Genomic DNA, 18,639 nt, shown 5'->3' with positions numbered 1-18,639 from the left:
TCTTCAGCTTGGCGCCGTCATTTTTCAGGATGGCAAACCATTGGCTTTATAGTCAAAGACGTGTAACTCCGTGCAGGCCTCATACTCAGCTAACAGACTCGAGCTGTTAAGCATCGTGCGGTATTGCGCGAGTTCCAGAGTCTGGAACTCTGGAACAGTGTCTGGAATCCAGACACTGCTTTTGGGGCAGGAACTGCATCTGTACAACGACCACCTCAACCTAACCTACTCCACGTTCCACGACGTGCACATGATGCGGTGGAGACTGGGAATTGAGGAGTTTGGTCCAACTTTACATTACGTTCCCGGCAGCAGCAACGTCGCTGCCGATGCGTTGTCAGGACTGCCCATCACCGATGAAGATTGTACCACACTAGAGGGGTCCCGTTACTGCAACCTAATTACGACAAAACGACAGGTCTTGCAGCAACCTACCAGCCTCCTGTACACAAGAAGCAACCCCCAGAAGCAACACACGGCGTAATTTATTTTAGGGCTTCCTTCTTTTGAGAAATAAAATACCGGAACTGTGAAAGTTCCATAAGCCATTTGACAAATATCACAGTTGCCCAAGAGGAATAGCGGCTGTTGGCGCACACACAAAATGGACCAAGGCAGCAGCAAACACTTCGACGGCATTTACTCCGATCAACTGCCACCGCCACTGTCCCCCCCAACGCTACAGCCACGAAGTAATGAAGGCACCACTCTCTCGCGTACTCGAAAGGCTATGGTTTGCAAGCAAATGCTGCGCTCTCGCCTCCAGAATATCAAGCTGATAGAAGAAAAGCTGGAGAAAATCTCACAGTTTTCACGAGAGCTTATGAATGAACGAGACGAGTTGGCTCTGATGATAGCTCACGAGAAGGAACAGACTATCCGCCTTGCCGCCGCTGCTGGAGTACCTACGCACGAAACAGGCTACGTGATGTCGTTCTCAGTGGCGCTCGAACAGTGCTGCGAAGCTCTATTAGAGCACATTTAAATAAGCTTAATACAAAACTCACAGGAAGAAGACGAGACGACGTAACTATTTAAAAAATCGATACCATTTGGCGAAGGCAACTGCTCGTGTTAATGTGTTATGGTCGCAAGTAGCTCCAAGTCAGTCGCCTCTATCTCCTTAGCAATTTGGTTTGCTACAGTGTTAACTTCTGGCTGCATAACTATCATCCACATGATACGAAGCCGCATAATTGCGATATCGTCTGTTGTAACGGCACCTTGTGCAAGCTGGGAAGCTGTCCTTCAACACGGAATAAACTTGGGCAATAGTCAGCACACCACACGAAGTTCCATCGAGCTGCTTTGGGCGACATTAACCATACTTTACTGTTCTCCACTGGATAATCTTCATTCGGCATGGTTTTATCATTGCCACTTCTTTTCAAAAATGGCACAACCGTAGACGTGTAAGTCGCTTCCATCGTATCGCTATACGAAGATCCGCACATTGACTCGTAGTAGTAGGGTGTAAAGCACGGATCTTCTCTTTTGTAAGCAATGGCGACGATGACGACACCCCAACGGATGTTGCTTAAATGCAGAGGCAACACAAGGTAGTGGAAGCTTGAAATCCGTGACGGTGGTGGTTTCGGACAGCCCATAGTTGGAGAAAATGAATCCAATGCGTAACAATCTCCCAGCGCATCGCAGATGCATCGAACACTGAAATTGATAATGACATCAGAGAGCATTCTGTCACGCGCAAGCATTCCAACGAGCGTGTCGACCTTAACGGCGCCTTCACCACTTGATAGTCGGAAAGTAGAACTTAAGCAAGCACCCTCGATCTGTACCACCACTTCGTTTGCCAGCTCCTGATGTTTTTCCCCCGCCGACAGTAAGAATATGTCGTCCGAGTCAGTCTCCGCTTTAAACAACTCGGGGTTTGCAAGGATATTGCTCCACTTGGTCGTTTGCAGCCATTCCATGTCAGCTCTCCATGCGTTAATTTTTTTTACCACGTTGTAAAACTCCGACATTTTGAAGACGGCTTCACTGTTGTAACAGATTCGTACAGCAGCCAACAACATTGTAGAAGCAAGTCAGTCACAGCAACACACCAAGCAACACACCGAGCACACACCGAGCAACACTACAAAAGCTTACCTTGTAAATCGTGGCCGTTCCACCAGGAAAATATGCAATAATTTGCTTCGGTGTTGCTGTCCTGGTGCTCAACCACGGGGTTGAAATACTTCGACTTGGGTCGCTTCTTCCGTTCTGCTTCAATGACCGCTTTCAGCTTAATTACTAGCGGTTTGGGAATTACAAAGTTGTAGACGTAGTCCTTGGGAGACACAGACTCTCGACAGCTGTGTGCAACACGCGCATTCATGAAATCGTCGTCCAAGATCGTTGGGTAACCTGCCAAGATCTCGCTGACACGATTCTGGTCGGAAGTATTTGTTGCCCACACGATGACGCGAGACACAGATGGCACATGTATGTCCGGTAACGTAATAATGGCTAGCTCATTAGGCTTTGCGGGTTTCTCCAGCCGAGCTTGCTTTAGTTTTTTTCGTTGGTTGCTTCGTGGTTTGGGTTTTGGAATACGTAGCACTTCCAGACGGCCTCCTTGTGTTCCAACGTTTTTCGATATTTTCTTGTGCGCTTCTGCCTTTACAGCAGCTTTTGGGGGGTAATCATTCTTCACACTGGGTGGTTCTTCCGTAGATTTTACCGTGACCGCGGCTTTTGTCGGGTAATACTTCGTTAATCCGGGCTTCACGCCCGGATTCACCGAAGTGGAGGTGGCGATGTCAATGTCACTGGATGGAGCTGTTTTATTCCGTGCGGTTGAACTACCAAGCTCACTTTCCTGCGACGACTCGGCCCTTTTAGTATTTCTTTGCAGAACAAACTCACTTTTCTCCATTTCACGAATGAAATTTATAGTTTCAATGAGATCTGCTGGTGTTATGTCAGACGTAGTGTCGATAGCATCCAAGTCTTCTCCTGATCCGTCTTCATCTGGCACTGTTGTAGCGTCTGATGTTTGCTCTTCGGCTGATCCAACGTCGTGTAGACCTTTGTTAACTATTGTTTTCCAGGCCTTCAGGGCGGAGTAGAATACTGGACTCGACAATTCCGCTAGATGTTCCATCACAGGTTCAAACACAGCTTTTGCATAGCAGTATTTCTCTTCTTATCGAAGGAAAGTAAAAAACACGTTGAACGGAAGCTCTGGCACAAAGTTATCCACAGGCTTATGCGCTTTAGCATCTTCTTTCGCTCTTCCCACGTTTTAGTCTTTCGTTGAGGTAGGCGCCGTCCCGCCGACACAGGCTGAGAGGAAGTAGCATGGCGGGGTTGTCCCCCATAATTAAACTTGGAACGATTGGGTGGAAACGCAGCTGTTACTGCGTTATCACAATCCGAATCTATGTACTCCGTTCGAGAATTTTTCTTTTGCGGTTTTGACTTCGACCCCGCAGTTGACTGACAACTTGTTCTGGAATTGATTGTAGCAGTTTCAGCTTCGGCGTTCTGTCGGGTGATTGCCACAAACTGGTGAACCGCATCTTTAATATCAACAGCCACAAAAAGTTAGCAACATTCCAAAACAACACACAAAGCAACACAATGAAGCAACACAGCAAGCAACATACCGAGGCTGACTTGACTAGCAGGTCTTTTTTCGACAGGTGCCGTAGTTCGTGAGTGTACGCCGTCTGCGCTAACGGTGTCTCCGCCTGCGGCGTCTGCGCTAGCGGCATCTCCGTCTGCGGTGTCTCCGTCTGCGGCAACTCCGTGTGCGGCGTCTGTCGCTACATCTGCGTCTGCTGTGGCGTCAGCAATAGCGGCTTCTCCGTCTGCGGCTTCTCCGTCTGCGGCGTCTCCGTCTGCGGCGTCTCTGTCTGCGGCGTCTCTGTCTGCGGCGTCTTCGTCTGTGGCGTCTCTGTCTGCGGCGTCTCCGTCTGCGGCGTCTCCGTCTGTGGCGTCTGCGCCTGCGTCGTAGACCTCGTCCTCGTTCACCAGACCCTCCATGTCAGCATCTTCATTCATCACATCCGCTTGGGTGGCTGACGGGTCATCGATATACATATCATCGTCCACAGGGTCCGTGGTGAACCCTTGAGCAGCGCGGACGTAGTCGACTGGCTTGTGGTATCGCAAACCAGCACGACGTTCTATAAGCAAACAAAATATCGTCAGGTGGCGGAAGCAGCACGAGTACCACGATGACTTGAACCCGTACCTCCATCTGTAGAGCCGTCTTCTCCTTTCGCTGGCACTCCCTTTGCCGACATCCTCGCCGGGGCTGCGGCCTCCACTCCCGCTTTCTTTACTTTAAAACGGTGGGACCGTGGGATCCGTACTTACTCGAACAAAGTTAGAAATTCGTACTTACTCGAACATAGTTATCACAACATTTAAAAATTCGACTCTTGTGATTTTTTACGTAATATAAACCATGATAAATTACCCAGCAACCCAGGAGAGTCGTAGGTTGCTCTCAGCGCTTTGTCGTGTAATCGTAGATAGGTTGCAGTAACGACTCCCACACTAGAGGGGAAGGCGAAAACGAGTGATACGAGTTTGTCCGACAAGTTAGCGAGCGAGGAACTGGAGGATAACCCAAAAGTCCCAATGGCTGCCGTAGAAGCGACTATGAGCGGAGAGTTCACGGTGAACATGAGAGTAATTGCTGCAGAGCAGAAGATCCACAAAGACATAGGCGAATCCGAAGTACGGGAGATTTCTGGAGCACTGGCTCTAGTGCACCCCAAGTCGAAGAAGATACTGGTGCCGACTCGACTACGGCTCCGATTTGTACAAAACTATCATGTCCTACTGGGATATTTATCAGGATAATGATACAACGAGCGATCAATTTATCAGAAGAAGATACAATGAATCTGATTGGCCAGAATAATATGTGCTACATTCATTCATAAAAATAAAAACCTTGGGGAATATCATAAATATTTGTGGAACAGGAAGCCACCGTCAACAGAGGACTATTGTCGACGCGTGGGTCCCTCGACGTCACGCGCGCAGTTCACCACCACGCACACAAAATGTGTATCGTGATAGTTTGTACACTGCACCAGTTATGGACGAAGAAATTTCCGTGGGCGGTTCAAGGTGTAGATTGACTTCTCGAGTGGATTTAATGTGACTAAACTAATGACGTTATTTAACAGGCATTAAGCAGGGTGAATATCGTCTAGAGCAGCATTCTACTCAGCTGGAACAAAAACGCAGATGTGTGGGTCGGACAACTCGTTGTGTTGAGCGTTTCGTTGTTGCTGACATTGGATATGCAGCTGTTGGTTTCTGAAGTGTTGATAATTGGTGCCGAAGCGAGCATATTGACGCTTAAGCTTGGCCGATAGTGCTCTAACCCCGCTCACATACAGAGGTACGCGTCAAATCTGCATCACCATGTTGTCAGCTCTAATCTCTCGCACACGATACTGCATTAAATGTCTACTACTTGACACTGACAGCCTTGGATGGAAGAACTTTATTGCACCTTCAGGCATGGCATTCATTACCTAGCGTTAATTATTTTCAATATTATGTGTATATTCCGTTGTTTACTTGTAGGTTTTGATCTCCCTTTCATATTCTTCGCTTTTTCCACAGGCAGCGAATAGACATTCTACAACAACGTAAATACCTGGCACGATACTTACTCCAGCTACCTCTATCTCCATCAGTGGTGTCGTGCAGCTCCTCACGTTATGACCGGCTTCTTTACAGCGGCTGCATGTGTACGTTTCTCGTTTGCTTCTCCGCGCGCCCTTCACTTGCGAGTTGAAAAACTCTGCAATTGCCTTGCTATCATCATCGCTGTGTACATCACTAGGCACACACTGACTAACTATTGGAGCCGTTGACCCAGCACATTCACCTCGGTTTGGAGTTCTTCTTTTACCGGTTGCAAAGTCTCTGGCTTCTTTCGAGCGCTTGCGTGATTGACCAGCTTGACGATATAACGGTGGGGGCTTGACTTCGATTGTCTGCTCAAGTTCGTCAAACAGAGGAAGACTGATAACAGTGAAGTCAAAGGCCTCTACCATTTTCGACACAGTGTAAGCTTCATGGAAGTAGTGCTTGATATCATAGTCCGAAAGTCCACTATTTGTCTGCCTTGATCTCCAGAAAGCGACTGCCTGCATGTGACGGCAAGGGACTTGCATTTGTTCAGCAACAGTGCATCGAGTGCAAGTTCCACAATCCATGTTTACTTCGTAGAGATGTGTGTCCCCACCTAAACCGCGGCTATCGAAGGCGTCAAAGACGTAGAAGAGAGATTCGTCTCTTTGCACGACTGTCTGATGAGCTACCAGTTCTTTCTCCTTTTCGAACTCCTTCAGAGCGTGAGGAGTGATATCACAACTTGCACTATTCCACTCCTGGACGAGCTTCTCACGCTTCTGCAAAACTTTGAGTGCTCTTGTACAGTACGTCATGACTGAACCTAGCACAAGTTGGGTCCGCACACGTCCTCATAGTAGCCCGTTGTTCTCTCCTTCGACAGCACTCGTAGTGCGGATACCAAACAGAGGCAAAGCGTCGCCGTGCTTTGGGACAGAAGACCAGTTATCGTCTATCCACTTTAATTCCTTTGTTGTTGCCTTCATATTACCGACAACACACCAATCTGTGGGATGAATACTGCTAAGGTAGCTCCAAACGTGCTCCTCCACGATCTTCCCCGCGAAAATCTTTGAAATTCCGGCAGGATGCTTGGATGCTATTTTTTTATGAGCTCATACCCTTCGGTTGTTGAAGCGCCTTGAAGCGAAAAAATATCGTCGTTTACGGACTTCAAGTTTAACCTCAGAGATTTGAATTTGTCCATGGTGTTAAACCTGATATGCAGTGTGCAGAACTTCAAGTGTATTTTCATGTTGATGCGAAGCAACAAGGCTTGAGCTGCTAGCTGTTTTCCTCTGTCGCAAAACGCAGGCCGAATGTTCATCTTTATACCAGCGACAATACAGTTCCCGAAAAACCAGGCAAAGTTGTCGACGGTCTCTTTGTGAACGTAGGCCACTGCAGTAGGCACATTTTGCTTGTTCCCGTCTATACCAATAATTGTCAAACAAATGCCATTGTACGACGGATCCTTCATGTGCGTGCCATCGCACTCCCAAGCAGGTAAAAATGCGTCTTGCACATTCACAGCACTACCAATAGATAAAAAGGCTCTATAAAACCTCCCCTCTGAGTCCAACTGACAACAAACCCGTGAACCAGGGTTTTTCAGTGCAAACTCGCGTAGATAACTAGGAAGGCGTCCGTACTCAGCTACCGGGTCAAATGGGTTCTGTTTTTTTGCTTGTGTAATGGTACGGTAGGCCATTGCAGGTTGCTTGGAAATGTCGACACCGTAAATTTCACTCATTGTCTTTACTACCCGCGCTAGTGAAGTGCTATGACCAGGAAGAATAGCTCCACGAAAACCAAAATGCTCCAACAGAAACTCAGTAGTCATTACAGCAATCCCAGGGCAAAGTTGTGCGTGTTTAGCTCCATTTTAGAGATATACCATGATCCACTTGGAATATGTGAGAGTTTAGTTGTAGGCTTTTTCCGCCGCTGCATGGTCGCTTCTTCATTAATTTTCGATTGACGTTTGCGTGACAAAGCTATAAACCAGCTACAACCGTTTCTGTGCTCAGAACACAGCCATTTTACGTGGGTCCCGCCACCTCCTTTCTTCCCCTCGGCATTTTTGTTCATGTTAAAGGCGTAGTGTTTGATAAAAGAACCTGCCGTCTCCAAACTCACAAGTGTATGTGCTGGTCAGGTTCTGCATATCCAAAGCGAGATTTCAGATCAAACTTATGCGCCTTACCCTCTGAGGAACGCATCCTAACCGGCGAAAGCTTATGTCTGCAGTTGTTGGTTTTTCTACCAACCTTCGTACTAACAAAAGGTTTATACTCAGAATACCCAAACAGGATTAATTTTAACTAGTGCAAATATAAGACGCCATTTTATTCTGGCCAATCAGATTCATTGTATATACACCGACTTGCTTTCTGTATTTCTCTTGTCTACCTTGATGCTTCAATTATCGTCAGCACAAATTTAAAATAAATGCTCTTATACTCTTCATTTTTCTCATTAATTCCACAAGGATTAAATTTGCTGAGGTTTCCACAGCCTTGCGCCACAAAGTATTTTATTAAGTAGAGTTAAAATGATAATTTCGAAACCAGTTCAGCCAGGTGTATGTTTGTAGCATATTATGTGCGCGTGCTCGAGCTCCTTGGGGGGGGGGGTTGTCATGTGGTTGACCGTCGATTTGTGTTCTTGATGGTAAAACCACAACTGAGTTCGAATTAGATGATTACAGCTTTGCTACTCGCTCTGTTAGCTAGTCCTGCTGTCCTAGGCGCTCGTAGTGCTAGCTGTCTAATCCTACTTCAACGTCAAACATATGTAGTTGCCTTCTTCCACTAGAAGGCTGGTCAACATGACACACCTGCTGGCCTCGGACAGCAGCACGTCTACGTAGCACGTACGTTCTAAGCTGCAGGTGCGCTAGGAGAGCACCTTACTGCGGCTGCTCACAGTATCCTCCACGCTTGGCCTTGCAGGGTCGCACACGACGTACGTTTGCCTTCTCAAGGTATCGGACCTTGTCAAGGGTAAACGTCCCGTGTTCTTGAGCAGCGATTACTTCAAAGGGTCCGTCGAAGAGAGGCTGCATCTTGCTTTGAACGCAAGCATCACGACGTAGTAGTACTTGATCTCATGGCTGATCTGTCCGCACGGAACGTCCTTAATTCTCACGAGCGTTGTGCGCTCGTACTTGGTTTACCTTGCGCTGATGCTCCGCTTGCCAATCTGTTTCGTGGGCAAGGTACACCTGCGTGTCACGTCCGAATGCCAACTGCGTCGGTGAAGCCTTCAACATTGAGTGGTTGGACGCTCTCATGGCGAACATGGTGTCGTTGAGGAAGTTTGCCCAATCGCGTTGTGTATTGATGCTCTTTGTCCTCGTCTTCTCTCCGATCACTCTGTGCACACGTTCGATGACGCTGTGGCTTGAGGGATACGGGTCGTGGTCACCACACGCTCCCACCGTAGTTGTCCAGTAGTTCTGCGAGCTCCCGTTTAAACTCGCTTCCACCATCGTGGATACCGCGTGTTGAGCGGGAGTAGCATGCAAACCAGTACCTGTACACTAGGTACGCCTCCTCCATGCTCGTTGCGTCCGTAGGGGGTAGTATCTCGATCATCCACGTCGCTGTGTCAATGACCCATGTTAGTGCCCGGAAGCCTTTCCGTCCGTAGGGACCGATGGAGTCAACTACAAACCACGGCCATACTTCGACCGCCATCGGCGGCAACTTGCCATACCGAGTCGTCGGGTGCTTTGCATTCAAGCACGCTAAGCAGTTGCCCGTGAGCTTTCGTACGTCAGGCTCCATTCCTCTCCAGTTGAGCACTTGCCCGATGGTGTTCACCATCGTTGCCGCACCGGGGTGCGGCAGTAGGACGGATATTTATCAGGATAATGATACAACGAGCGATCAATTTATCAGAAGAAGATCGAGTACTTAAGTACGACAGAGCCCATAGACGTATGTCAAAGAAAATTTATTCGTTAACATGTTGAATTAAACAAAAGCAACATCTGAAGTTGAGTCTGGGGATTTAACCTCAACGAAGTGGGACGACTTGGGGTTTCCACTATGAAACAGTTCCTCGATGTCTTCGAGCATGATGCCCTTGGTCTCTGGACAAAAGAAGTACACGAAGACGCCGCAGATGCAGCACAGCCCAGCAAACAAAAAGAAGACGCCGTTGATGTTCAGATGAGGAAAGAGCTTTACCCCCTCAGTCATGACAGCACCCAGCCCAGTTGGCTGCCGTAGATAGCGTCACGCCAGTTGCACGCATGCTCAACGGGAATATCTCGGCCGGGTAGATCCAGCACACGGGGCCCCACGAGATAGCGAAGTTGAACACGAAGAAGGCAGAGCCAAGGCAAATGAACCAGCCACCAACCTTGGGGCAGCCTGCATCGTCGACGGTGCCGTCACAGATCGCAGTGAACAGGATAGCAGCGAACAAGTGGCCTGTGACCATTTCGACGGCACCGATAAGTAGCAGCTTGCGTCGTCCCGTAGTGTCCACCCAGCGCATGGCCGGGATGGTGCTCAGAAAGTTAACACCGGAGATGAAGAAAGCCGAGTAGATACCGGCATTAGTGATGTCTTGGAAAATGAGACTGCCGTAGCTCATGATGGGGTTGATACCCGTGGCTTGCTGTAGCACCTGGAGCATCATTGCAATGGCTACACGTTTGAAAATCGATGGCTCGAGTAATTCAGCAAACCCCTTCTGGGCCGCCAATTCCTCGTCGACTTGGTCACCGATCACCTGAAGTTCGTGGCCGACGTTGTCCGTCTGACGGAGACGCTTGAGCACGCGCTCTGCCTCCTCATTGCCCTTATGTAGATACGTCCAGCGAGGACTCTCCGGCACGAAGAAGGTGCCGAGCATAACAACTAGCGGAGCTGCCATGGCCACGCCGTTGGTCGTACGCCAACCACGATCATGGTTCTCTACGATGATGTTGACAGCGTTGGCCAAGAAGAGACCCGTCACAACAGTCATCTGCATGAAACCAGAGAGCAGGCCACGCAGCTCCTTCGGCGCCACTTCTGCGCCAAAGAGAGGCAATGAGAACGACGAGTTACCCACCCCAAAGCCTTGAACCACACGTGCGATATACATGAGGCTGTGTTCTTGTGCTTTGTTGAAACACACCCAGGATGTGCCGATACAGAACAGCAGCCCGGCACAAAAGATGGTGGACGGCCGAGCTTGTCCGCGACAAATCCGCCGATGAAGGCCCCACCGAGACAACCGAGGTTGTACGTCATGTTGTGCCACACAGTGAAGTCCGTCCATTCGTGTGGCAGTTGGGAAGTGGAAGTGGTACACTGCTCGTAGGTGAAATTGTGCCAGCCGACACAATAGTCGTAGATGAACGAGTCCATGATGAGAACACCCGACGTCACACCTTGGTCGTATCCGAAGAAAAGACCACCGAGCGCGGCGAAGACGCACACGATGATAGCGTACGTGCGCGAGCCTTCGGTGGGGACGTCATCGTCGTTGCTGTTGTGGGCGTTCACCACGACGCCAGCTGCCATTACGGAGAGAAGCGAGTTGGGAGACTTGACTTGCTTAGGGCGAAAAAAAGTTGGAGAATGAAGTAGGAGGCGCTACTTGAGCTCAAACGACGAGGTGTAGATAGTAAAAGGCCGGCTCATGTGCTACTGAAGTCGTTGGCTTGATCGTTGGCATTAGATTAATTCGCAAGTTGAAGTTGGCCAGTGATTATGAAGGTTGAGACCATTTTTTGTTTCAACCTTCACATTGCGGTGGATCCCGTTTTGTAATTTGATTTTTCATTTGGATCCACAAGAAACACACACAAAAAGCAAATTAAATTTGCTTTTTTTCGACACCCACAAATTTTGTGGTCTGTGCTTTCTTCGTCCGATATTGTTTGGCAAATTAAAATTTGCAGTAACAAATGGAGGAGGACAGTTGGGACTTCTTGCTGCCCTGGTGTCATCGAGTCTCCCACCGTCTACGATATGTGAAGGGTGCGCTGGAGGATGCACCCGGGCAACGTTTCCGCGGAATTGAAGTGGAACTGCCCAGTTTCCAACCTTGGAGCGACGAGGAGGAAGAAGTCGAGGACAATAGAAAGTCTCCGTGCCAAGACTTGCGAGAGGCGCTGGGGCTGTTAGCTGCAGTGGCACACGTCGACAATGCCGCGTACAAGAAATTGCTAGTGGAGAATGGAAAATTGACAGTGGGAAAGCAAGAGGAGCAGTTCGAAGGGGAGGTCATGCCTCGATTCCAATTGGCACTTGTTGATAACGGAATCGACGGCGATGGAGAACTCTTGAAAGGAATCATAGAATTTTGTGGTACAGAACAATACTCTGCTCAAAGTGCAGAATACAAGAGAACTTTGGTTAAAATTGCAGCAAGAGGTGGCATGAAGCTGTGCACTGGGTCGACGGAGATTGAGATCCCGGTATCAGTGCAGTTGGGGCCGTGGCTTACGACCAGTAGTCAAGAGATGATTGCGTATCTTCGAAAGGTACAGGAGACGATTAGAACGATTCGGTCGCAGTGGCGGCAATACGTAGACCGAGATCCCCCTCGACTGAGTGCTGGAATCCATCACGGTAGATCTGCGAGACATTCACATCAGCGATGAATTGGTGGGGCTTGTTGAGAGCTTAGCTACCGACGGTATCCGGCTGTCTGGACTTGCGTTGAGGGAAGAACTCGGCTACCAATTTACAGCGACTGAAAATTTAGAGAAAGCTCGACAAACTGTTGGGAAGTTGATGTTTGGTTTGTTTGGAGGTGTGAAGAAAACGGTAGAATTCGACAGTAATTTTGACTTTGAGGCGACTAGCATGACTGGGCCTTTTGCCGCGGAATATGGATACAGCCACCAGCTCGCTATTGCCTCTGTGCATTTTGACTGCGAGGCCATGCAGAACTGGGTCTTCGAACGCATGTGTTCGGCTGTCGCCGTGAGCCAGACAACGAAGTATCTGTCGTTAGGGTTGGAGCTGGACGATGGAGACAGTGACGGTGACGATCATGACGATGGCGACTGGGCACTTTGTCGGTGGAGGTGGCAGTGGATTCTTTTCGCCTGTTTCTCGGAGAGATCCCGTCTTCATTCGCGGCTTGAAAGTCTCACGCTTCACAATGCTGTGGTTACTAACGAAGTCGTGAAGGCTATGGCAGCGGTGCTGGCGTCAGATGCACCCGAAGAAGGTCTGTTCGGGTTTTTGAGTCATTCAAACGATGCATCAATTGACATTTGTATCAGAGCGGAATCAACGATAAAGTTGCTGTCTATGCGTCGGGAGGAAGTTCTCAATACAAGTCATTCCTTCAAGTTAGAAAGGGAGATCTCGGGAGTGAGACTGCTGAGTGAGATCGATGCCAGTGGCTGGATAAATGTATTAATTCCTGGCTTCGGAAGATGCCAAGTACAGCGCAAAAGCTTATTCTACAGAGAACTCACGCTTCCGCCCAACGGACTTGCTGGTGTTACGTCTCTTACGATCGAGTTTAATAGAGATCCCGATCCAGAAGCTCTGCAAGGTATGCTGCTACTTGTTGGCGCTTCGCTCACACATTTAACTCTCAAGCTTGAAAGCTTCAATACGAGTGAGCTGGAAGGCATCGTCGCAAGCTGTCCCAACCTGATCGAGCTAGCAGTATACACTCACACCATTGAGATGCGCTTTTGCCTCCGCGACACCAACCACCGGGACTTGACACTCGACTCGTCATCGCATTTATGGTTTTCCTGGGATATCATAGGGATCGCTGAGGCTCTGTGCGACAGTGAAAATCTACTGGCGAAATGTACCCGACGCATGCGAGTTCGACTGGACCAGAATGTATTCAATCGTCCGTATAATGAGTGTTATGCTGCTTTGGCGAAGATGCTCGAGGTAAATCGCACCCTAGAGTATCTGGATGTTGTTGCCCAGCGTCCTCACTTTTTAAGGCACTCTAACAAATTCAAGGCGCGACACTTTGAAGCTCTCCCTGTGATGTTGTCGGCCCTCTCTATGAAATGTAGAGCTGCATTTCTGAGTGTCATGGGTACGAGACGTAGTGAACGGCGTGATACCAAGAAGAGGAGGCAGTTGCCCTTGCCTATGCTTAACCAGCACGTGCTTGTTGGTATCTTCGAATACGCGGCACCACATGTAACTCGCCGAGTCTACTGTCGAGAATACGATTTCTTCGAGACTGGACGCTACTTCGTACTAATCTGACTCACAATACCTGAAGGGCTGCAATATTGGTACATGTAACATGTCATGTAAAAAAACATGCATGCGTATTAAGTGCCTTCGTTTTAAACACTGGACTTGGTATCCGATTATGTACATAAGAAAAAAATGTTTCATGATGTTTTTTTAATTACATGTACTGTAAGCGACGCTTTGTTGTTCATGTACAGTAATAAGTTATTACTGTACATGAACGACACAGCGGCTATGTCTCATTATTCATTGCAGCTTTCTCGACAGGCCATTCGGGATCCCATGATACGATCCTTTTGAGAAGCTACAGTAGAAGAAGAACAGTGGTTGGAGAGCCATGGAATTACGAAAAATAGCGGTTCCAGCAATTGACATGCTCGTCCCGGAAAATTTTTTAGTCGGTAATTATTAGCTCCAATCTTGCCGAAATAGAGAGCTGTAGTTTCTGGAGTTAATTGAGGGTTATGGAGCTATTTCCGTACTTTTATAAGAAAAACACTGTAAAACGTAACCTTTAGCTCCAAAACGAAGCTACAAGAGGTTAATCAAGGCGCAAGATGCTCCAGGAAGCGAAAAAAACAAAAGCCTCCATGATCTGATGCAAAGCAGCTAGTTTAAAACGCAACACATACTCTGGATACCGCACTCCGCACCCACAGCAAGATGGAACGCACGTCCGCCCGCTCTGTTACCAAGGTTCAAGCTCCATTCCGACCGCCGACGAAGTCGAAGAAGCGCCCATCCTTAAAAGCAGAGAGCGCGCCAGCAACGCCGGGCTGAACGAACCGCGTCAGGCCAAGAAACAAGCTACGTGTCGGCCGGGGCATGCGATAGCAAAGGGTATGAAGAACACCGTTATGGTCGACTCCAAGACGACACGACAAGCCTGCCGACCTCGCCTGTTGCTGTGCAAACTGCTCAAGCAGTGCCTGCATCTAAGCCAGCTTCTCAGACAAAGGATATAGCGAGATACACGACTAAGAGAGGCGTGCAAAGTCATAGCAGTCTCGTGATTCGGGTTGACAGGTCCACGGACTCTTCCGAGAAAAGAAAGCAAGCGAGCCCAGCCGCAAGCAAGAAGAATCCAAGTGTCGCGTTTCGTACACAGCAAAACAGAACTGTTTTGTTCTCTAAGAGACTCTTGGAGACGCCGGCTTGTTCAACCGAGCCGGTGAGTCGAAAACGGAGCGCTGGGGTGCACGTTACGACCAGGTGCTCAAGGAGATTTCGCCAGAGGCACTGCGCAAGCGTTTAGATGTGGTTGTTATTGTCAATTCCAGTGAAAATTGGATACCGAGGGTGATTGACGGATAGTCTGAAAAATCAACACTTAGATATAATTGGTCAAAACTCACCAGCTGCAACTTAGGTTGAACTACATACTGATATTGATGCGAAGTAGCGTCAGCTGGGGATGCTGGTATCTGCTGCTCAGGTTGACCAACAGGAGATGCAGCTCGGGGTAATGTTCGACGTCGTGTGGAACGTGGAGTCCGCGACTGTCTAGCTGTACCAGGGGCTGGAGAAGGTCGAGCTTGAGCTGATTCACCAGGTGATCTTGCTGCTCCAAGAAGTGACGCTCGTTGGGCTGCGGATGACACTGGACCCGGGGTTGAGTATGCCCTAGTCGTGGTCGCTGGCAGTGCTTCTCGGTCTGGAGGTGTACGCCGTCGTATTGGACCTGGGTGGGGCGGTGTAGTCTCCGTTGGCGTCCGAATACGCTCAGGATATGGAGATACACGGGCCGAATGTGGCGATATACGTGTTCGACCACCACAGCGTGCACCATCAGCTGATGCAGCACCCGCTGGTGGGGGTCCTCTTGCGCTACCAGGCGAGACGTTAGATCGAGAATCCATTACCGTTTGCTGACACGGGAAACGTTGCCGATGCGCTCTGCTCTGAGCTTGTAGTGTGTGGAAACCTGTCGCATGTAATGTTTCCGTATGATGTATGGTAGGATGAACGATTTCATAGGCCATTCAGCGCGGGTGATTAATAAATCAGGCAGTCAAGTTTTGAGTAGAAAGCACAATAATATACTTGCAGCAAAATGTCGAAAGAGCGTGCCCTCTCAGGTAATATTTTGCTACTGCGGCAAGGTAAATTAAAACTTATTTTGCTATCAGGTCGCGCGCTAAAAACACAGCCAGTGATGAAGTTCAGTTTGAGCTGCTCGTTGCACAGCCCATCAAGCTCAAAGAAAATGAGGATGCTACCAGAGCCGATCGTATAGAGATTCGCAACAAGAAAGCTGAAGAAGATCGCATTGGCGGAGAAGCTATCCGTAAGGCGGCTCCGACGTGTGAAAAGCCAAAGAAGCCTAAAGTCGGCACCACGCAAAAGCGGATGAACCCACTGGAGTTCGTCAAGAATGTTGCAGCTGAATTTGAGGCTCGCAGAGAGCGTGAGAGTCGCGAGCGCCTTGACGGCGAGGAGCGCATACAAGCCCGAGTGGTGGCGCTTCAGGAACAGCAAGCAAAGTCCCAGTAACAAGTAGCGGAAAGGATGGCCGCGGCAATGCAAACTTTGGCGGTGGTGCTAGGAAATGCCAGCAACGCTAACAACAGCAAGGCCTGCAACAAGACAAACGCCAAAGAGTGGTAATTATGACTTTATCTAATTTTAGTGATTATGGCGTTATGATGGCGCTTACGGCATAAGAAATTAATAGATATATTTGCAGCGTAAGCTTACTGTTTTGTTTGACGAAGCAATTACTCAGTCGTCAAACTCGCTATCATCACCGCTTTCAATATCGCTGTCCTTACTGCGGTTTAAGTCGCTGTCAGAATCTTGGGCTTGTTTAAAAAAAACGTCAGCCTTCTCGGTAGTCAGCTTCGTCCACTACACCATGGCATATATCAGCTAGATAGCACAGATGAGTTGGTAGACTACACCAAAAATACTTGCTAGACTTATTTCGTCGCCGCACACAGGATAAACAGTTGGTCAGAAATGCCGCAGCAATATACAGCAATCTCACTGCGGCCTTGAGCACCTTTATGTTGTTTGGAAGTGTAAAATATTTCCACTAGCGCAAAATCCAACCAAACTCCCACTCACCCGCAATGCGCGCCTTACTCAAGTCAAGGTTAAATTGAGTCTGGGCGTTGGTCAAAACAGCTCCAGCGTACGGGACGATCAGCCAAGATCATAGAGGATAACTCTGGTTTCCATAAAGTAAAAAACCTGGAGAGTTTTCCTTTTCTGCCGCCATTTCGCTAGCACGAAGCATGTAGCCATAATGGCGAAGCCCTTTGGCTGGACCGCAGAGCGAAACAATTAAACCATTCGCCATGATAATGCTTTAAAGCTTGAATGCGTGCATCTTTTTGTGTCCGCTGTACGCTTGCTTCTGATGTCGAGTGGGACGACAGATACGGCGAACAGTGCCGTCGATAAATCCAAAACAGTTCCGGCGTCGACCAACCTTTGTAAAGATCGCATCCGCCGAGCTCTGCTTGAGCCGTTCTACCATGCGATGATCAAACACCATCTTGTCCTTGATATTATCTTAGATCGTGGGCGCGATGGTGCTCGCTGTGGACGAAAAAAACTCGGGTCTTCGACCGAATTCCGCAACAAGTCCGTCGTGTCAACTTGGAAAAGCTAGGTGCCTGAGAAGCATTCAGATCGCTTCTTGGCGAGGAACTGGGACAGATTAAGCTGTGTCGATCGTAGGCGGTAGTCGCAAAGCATCTTCTATCTTCTCTATCTCGTGCGCAAGAACATCGGAGCCGACGCCGGCTTCAAGCGGGGTTGATCTCGTCCAAGCAGAACTCTTTGGAGGGGACTGGATCACGATCATCGCTGGCTCGCATACATAGGAATCGCTCTAGATGATAGAGCACCTCGCCAATGTCCATGCCAATCGCTAGCGGAGCCGTCACCAAGATGACCAACTCAGTTAAATTTACGTCTAAGCTGCATTTTAACGATGAATGCCAGACCTTTGAGAGTTTGCGACGGGTACCGTAGTTTCTTTGCTAACTTCGGGCGATGCTCCTAGCCTACTACACTTCAAATTTATGGAACTGGAGGTATTTGCTGGAGCCGCCGACAAATAGCTCCAGACCAAAACAAATAGCTCTAGCAACTACAGCTCTCTAATAAAAGAAAAAATGACCATTGTTGGATCTAAAAATCGTTTCACTACATTCATGTGATAACTTTTCTCGTGCAACTGTCGCAGCCGTGCTCCTGGCGGCTGCAAACAAGTACCACGCTGACCAGAAGTTCTCAAATCGACCCGATCTGTCAAAAAGCTAACATCTCGGGCTGTACTGGTATTACCTTTTAATAAACTACAGTACGATACAGCCGACCTATCCATTTGTAGTAAACTACGTGAGTTTTCTTAGCACGACCGCCGCTCATTCAAAAAGAAAGCTCACGTTACCCTAGTGTCGACATAGCATTGCTTAAAGAATGTAGAGCTACGCACCATCACATCCACGACCGGTAGATGGGTACGCAGAATCTTCACTACGATGCTAGGCGCAGTGTGGGCTCTGCGTTCCAGCTACCGATCGTGGTGTTTTGAGCTTAAAATCGTGTTTGTGTCTATGGCCTTGTTCGCGATGACATTGCTGCGATATGCGTCATGACTCCATTGCTGACAGACATTACAGTTTTTGGTGCTTCTTTAAAATAGCATTAATGATAGAAAGCTTGAAAACCTGGCTTGGGCCAAAGCAACCACAGATCGCTAAAGCTCCCATATACGTTAAAAAATAACAGGAATAATTAGCGCTCGTAAAACCTTCAATATATGTCACAGAGTATATTATATAGTCTTTGGCTGTGTTTCTCAGAGTTATGATTTTGA

General features: G+C 48.5%; 4 protein-coding genes across 4 annotated transcripts; 1 reads left to right on the top strand and 3 right to left on the bottom strand.

The window, feature by feature from the left end:
- Positions 1–921: 921 nt before the first annotated feature.
- PITG_06335 (uncharacterized protein) lies at positions 922–4,256 on the bottom strand (the record flags this gene model as incomplete). The annotated part of the gene is made up of 6 exons (XM_002998428.1): positions 922–967; positions 1,453–1,744; positions 2,113–2,807; positions 3,395–3,527; positions 3,615–4,136; positions 4,205–4,256. 6 exons carry the CDS (start codon positions 4,254–4,256, stop codon positions 922–924), a joined length of 1,740 nt encoding a protein of 579 aa, XP_002998474.1.
- A 4,268-nt stretch (positions 4,257–8,524) lies between these two features.
- Positions 8,525–9,443, bottom strand: PITG_06333 (uncharacterized protein; the record flags this gene model as incomplete). The annotated part of the gene is made up of 3 exons (XM_002998427.1): positions 8,525–8,721; positions 8,764–9,017; positions 9,094–9,443. 3 exons carry the CDS (start codon positions 9,441–9,443, stop codon positions 8,525–8,527), a joined length of 801 nt encoding a protein of 266 aa, XP_002998473.1.
- A 150-nt stretch (positions 9,444–9,593) lies between these two features.
- Positions 9,594–11,138, bottom strand: PITG_06332 (sugar transporter, putative; the record flags this gene model as incomplete). The annotated part of the gene is made up of 3 exons (XM_002998426.1): positions 9,594–9,812; positions 9,862–10,733; positions 10,799–11,138. The coding sequence occupies 3 exons, from the start codon at positions 11,136–11,138 to the stop codon at positions 9,594–9,596; spliced, it is 1,431 nt and encodes a 476-aa protein (XP_002998472.1).
- A 386-nt stretch (positions 11,139–11,524) lies between these two features.
- Positions 11,525–13,817, top strand: PITG_06331 (uncharacterized protein; the record flags this gene model as incomplete). Its single annotated transcript, XM_002998425.1, has 5 exons — positions 11,525–11,641; positions 11,729–12,173; positions 12,250–12,871; positions 12,932–13,074; positions 13,132–13,817. 5 exons carry the CDS (start codon positions 11,525–11,527, stop codon positions 13,815–13,817), a joined length of 2,013 nt encoding a protein of 670 aa, XP_002998471.1.
- Between the last annotated feature and the right edge of the window lie 4,822 nt (positions 13,818–18,639).

The sequence above is a fragment of the Phytophthora infestans genome, genomic scaffold (assembly GCF_000142945.1).
Source record: "Phytophthora infestans T30-4 supercont1.8 genomic scaffold, whole genome shotgun sequence".
Taxonomy (NCBI): Eukaryota; Oomycota; class Peronosporomycetes; order Peronosporales; family Peronosporaceae; genus Phytophthora; species Phytophthora infestans.
This window is presented reverse-complemented; position numbering and strand designations above follow the sequence as displayed.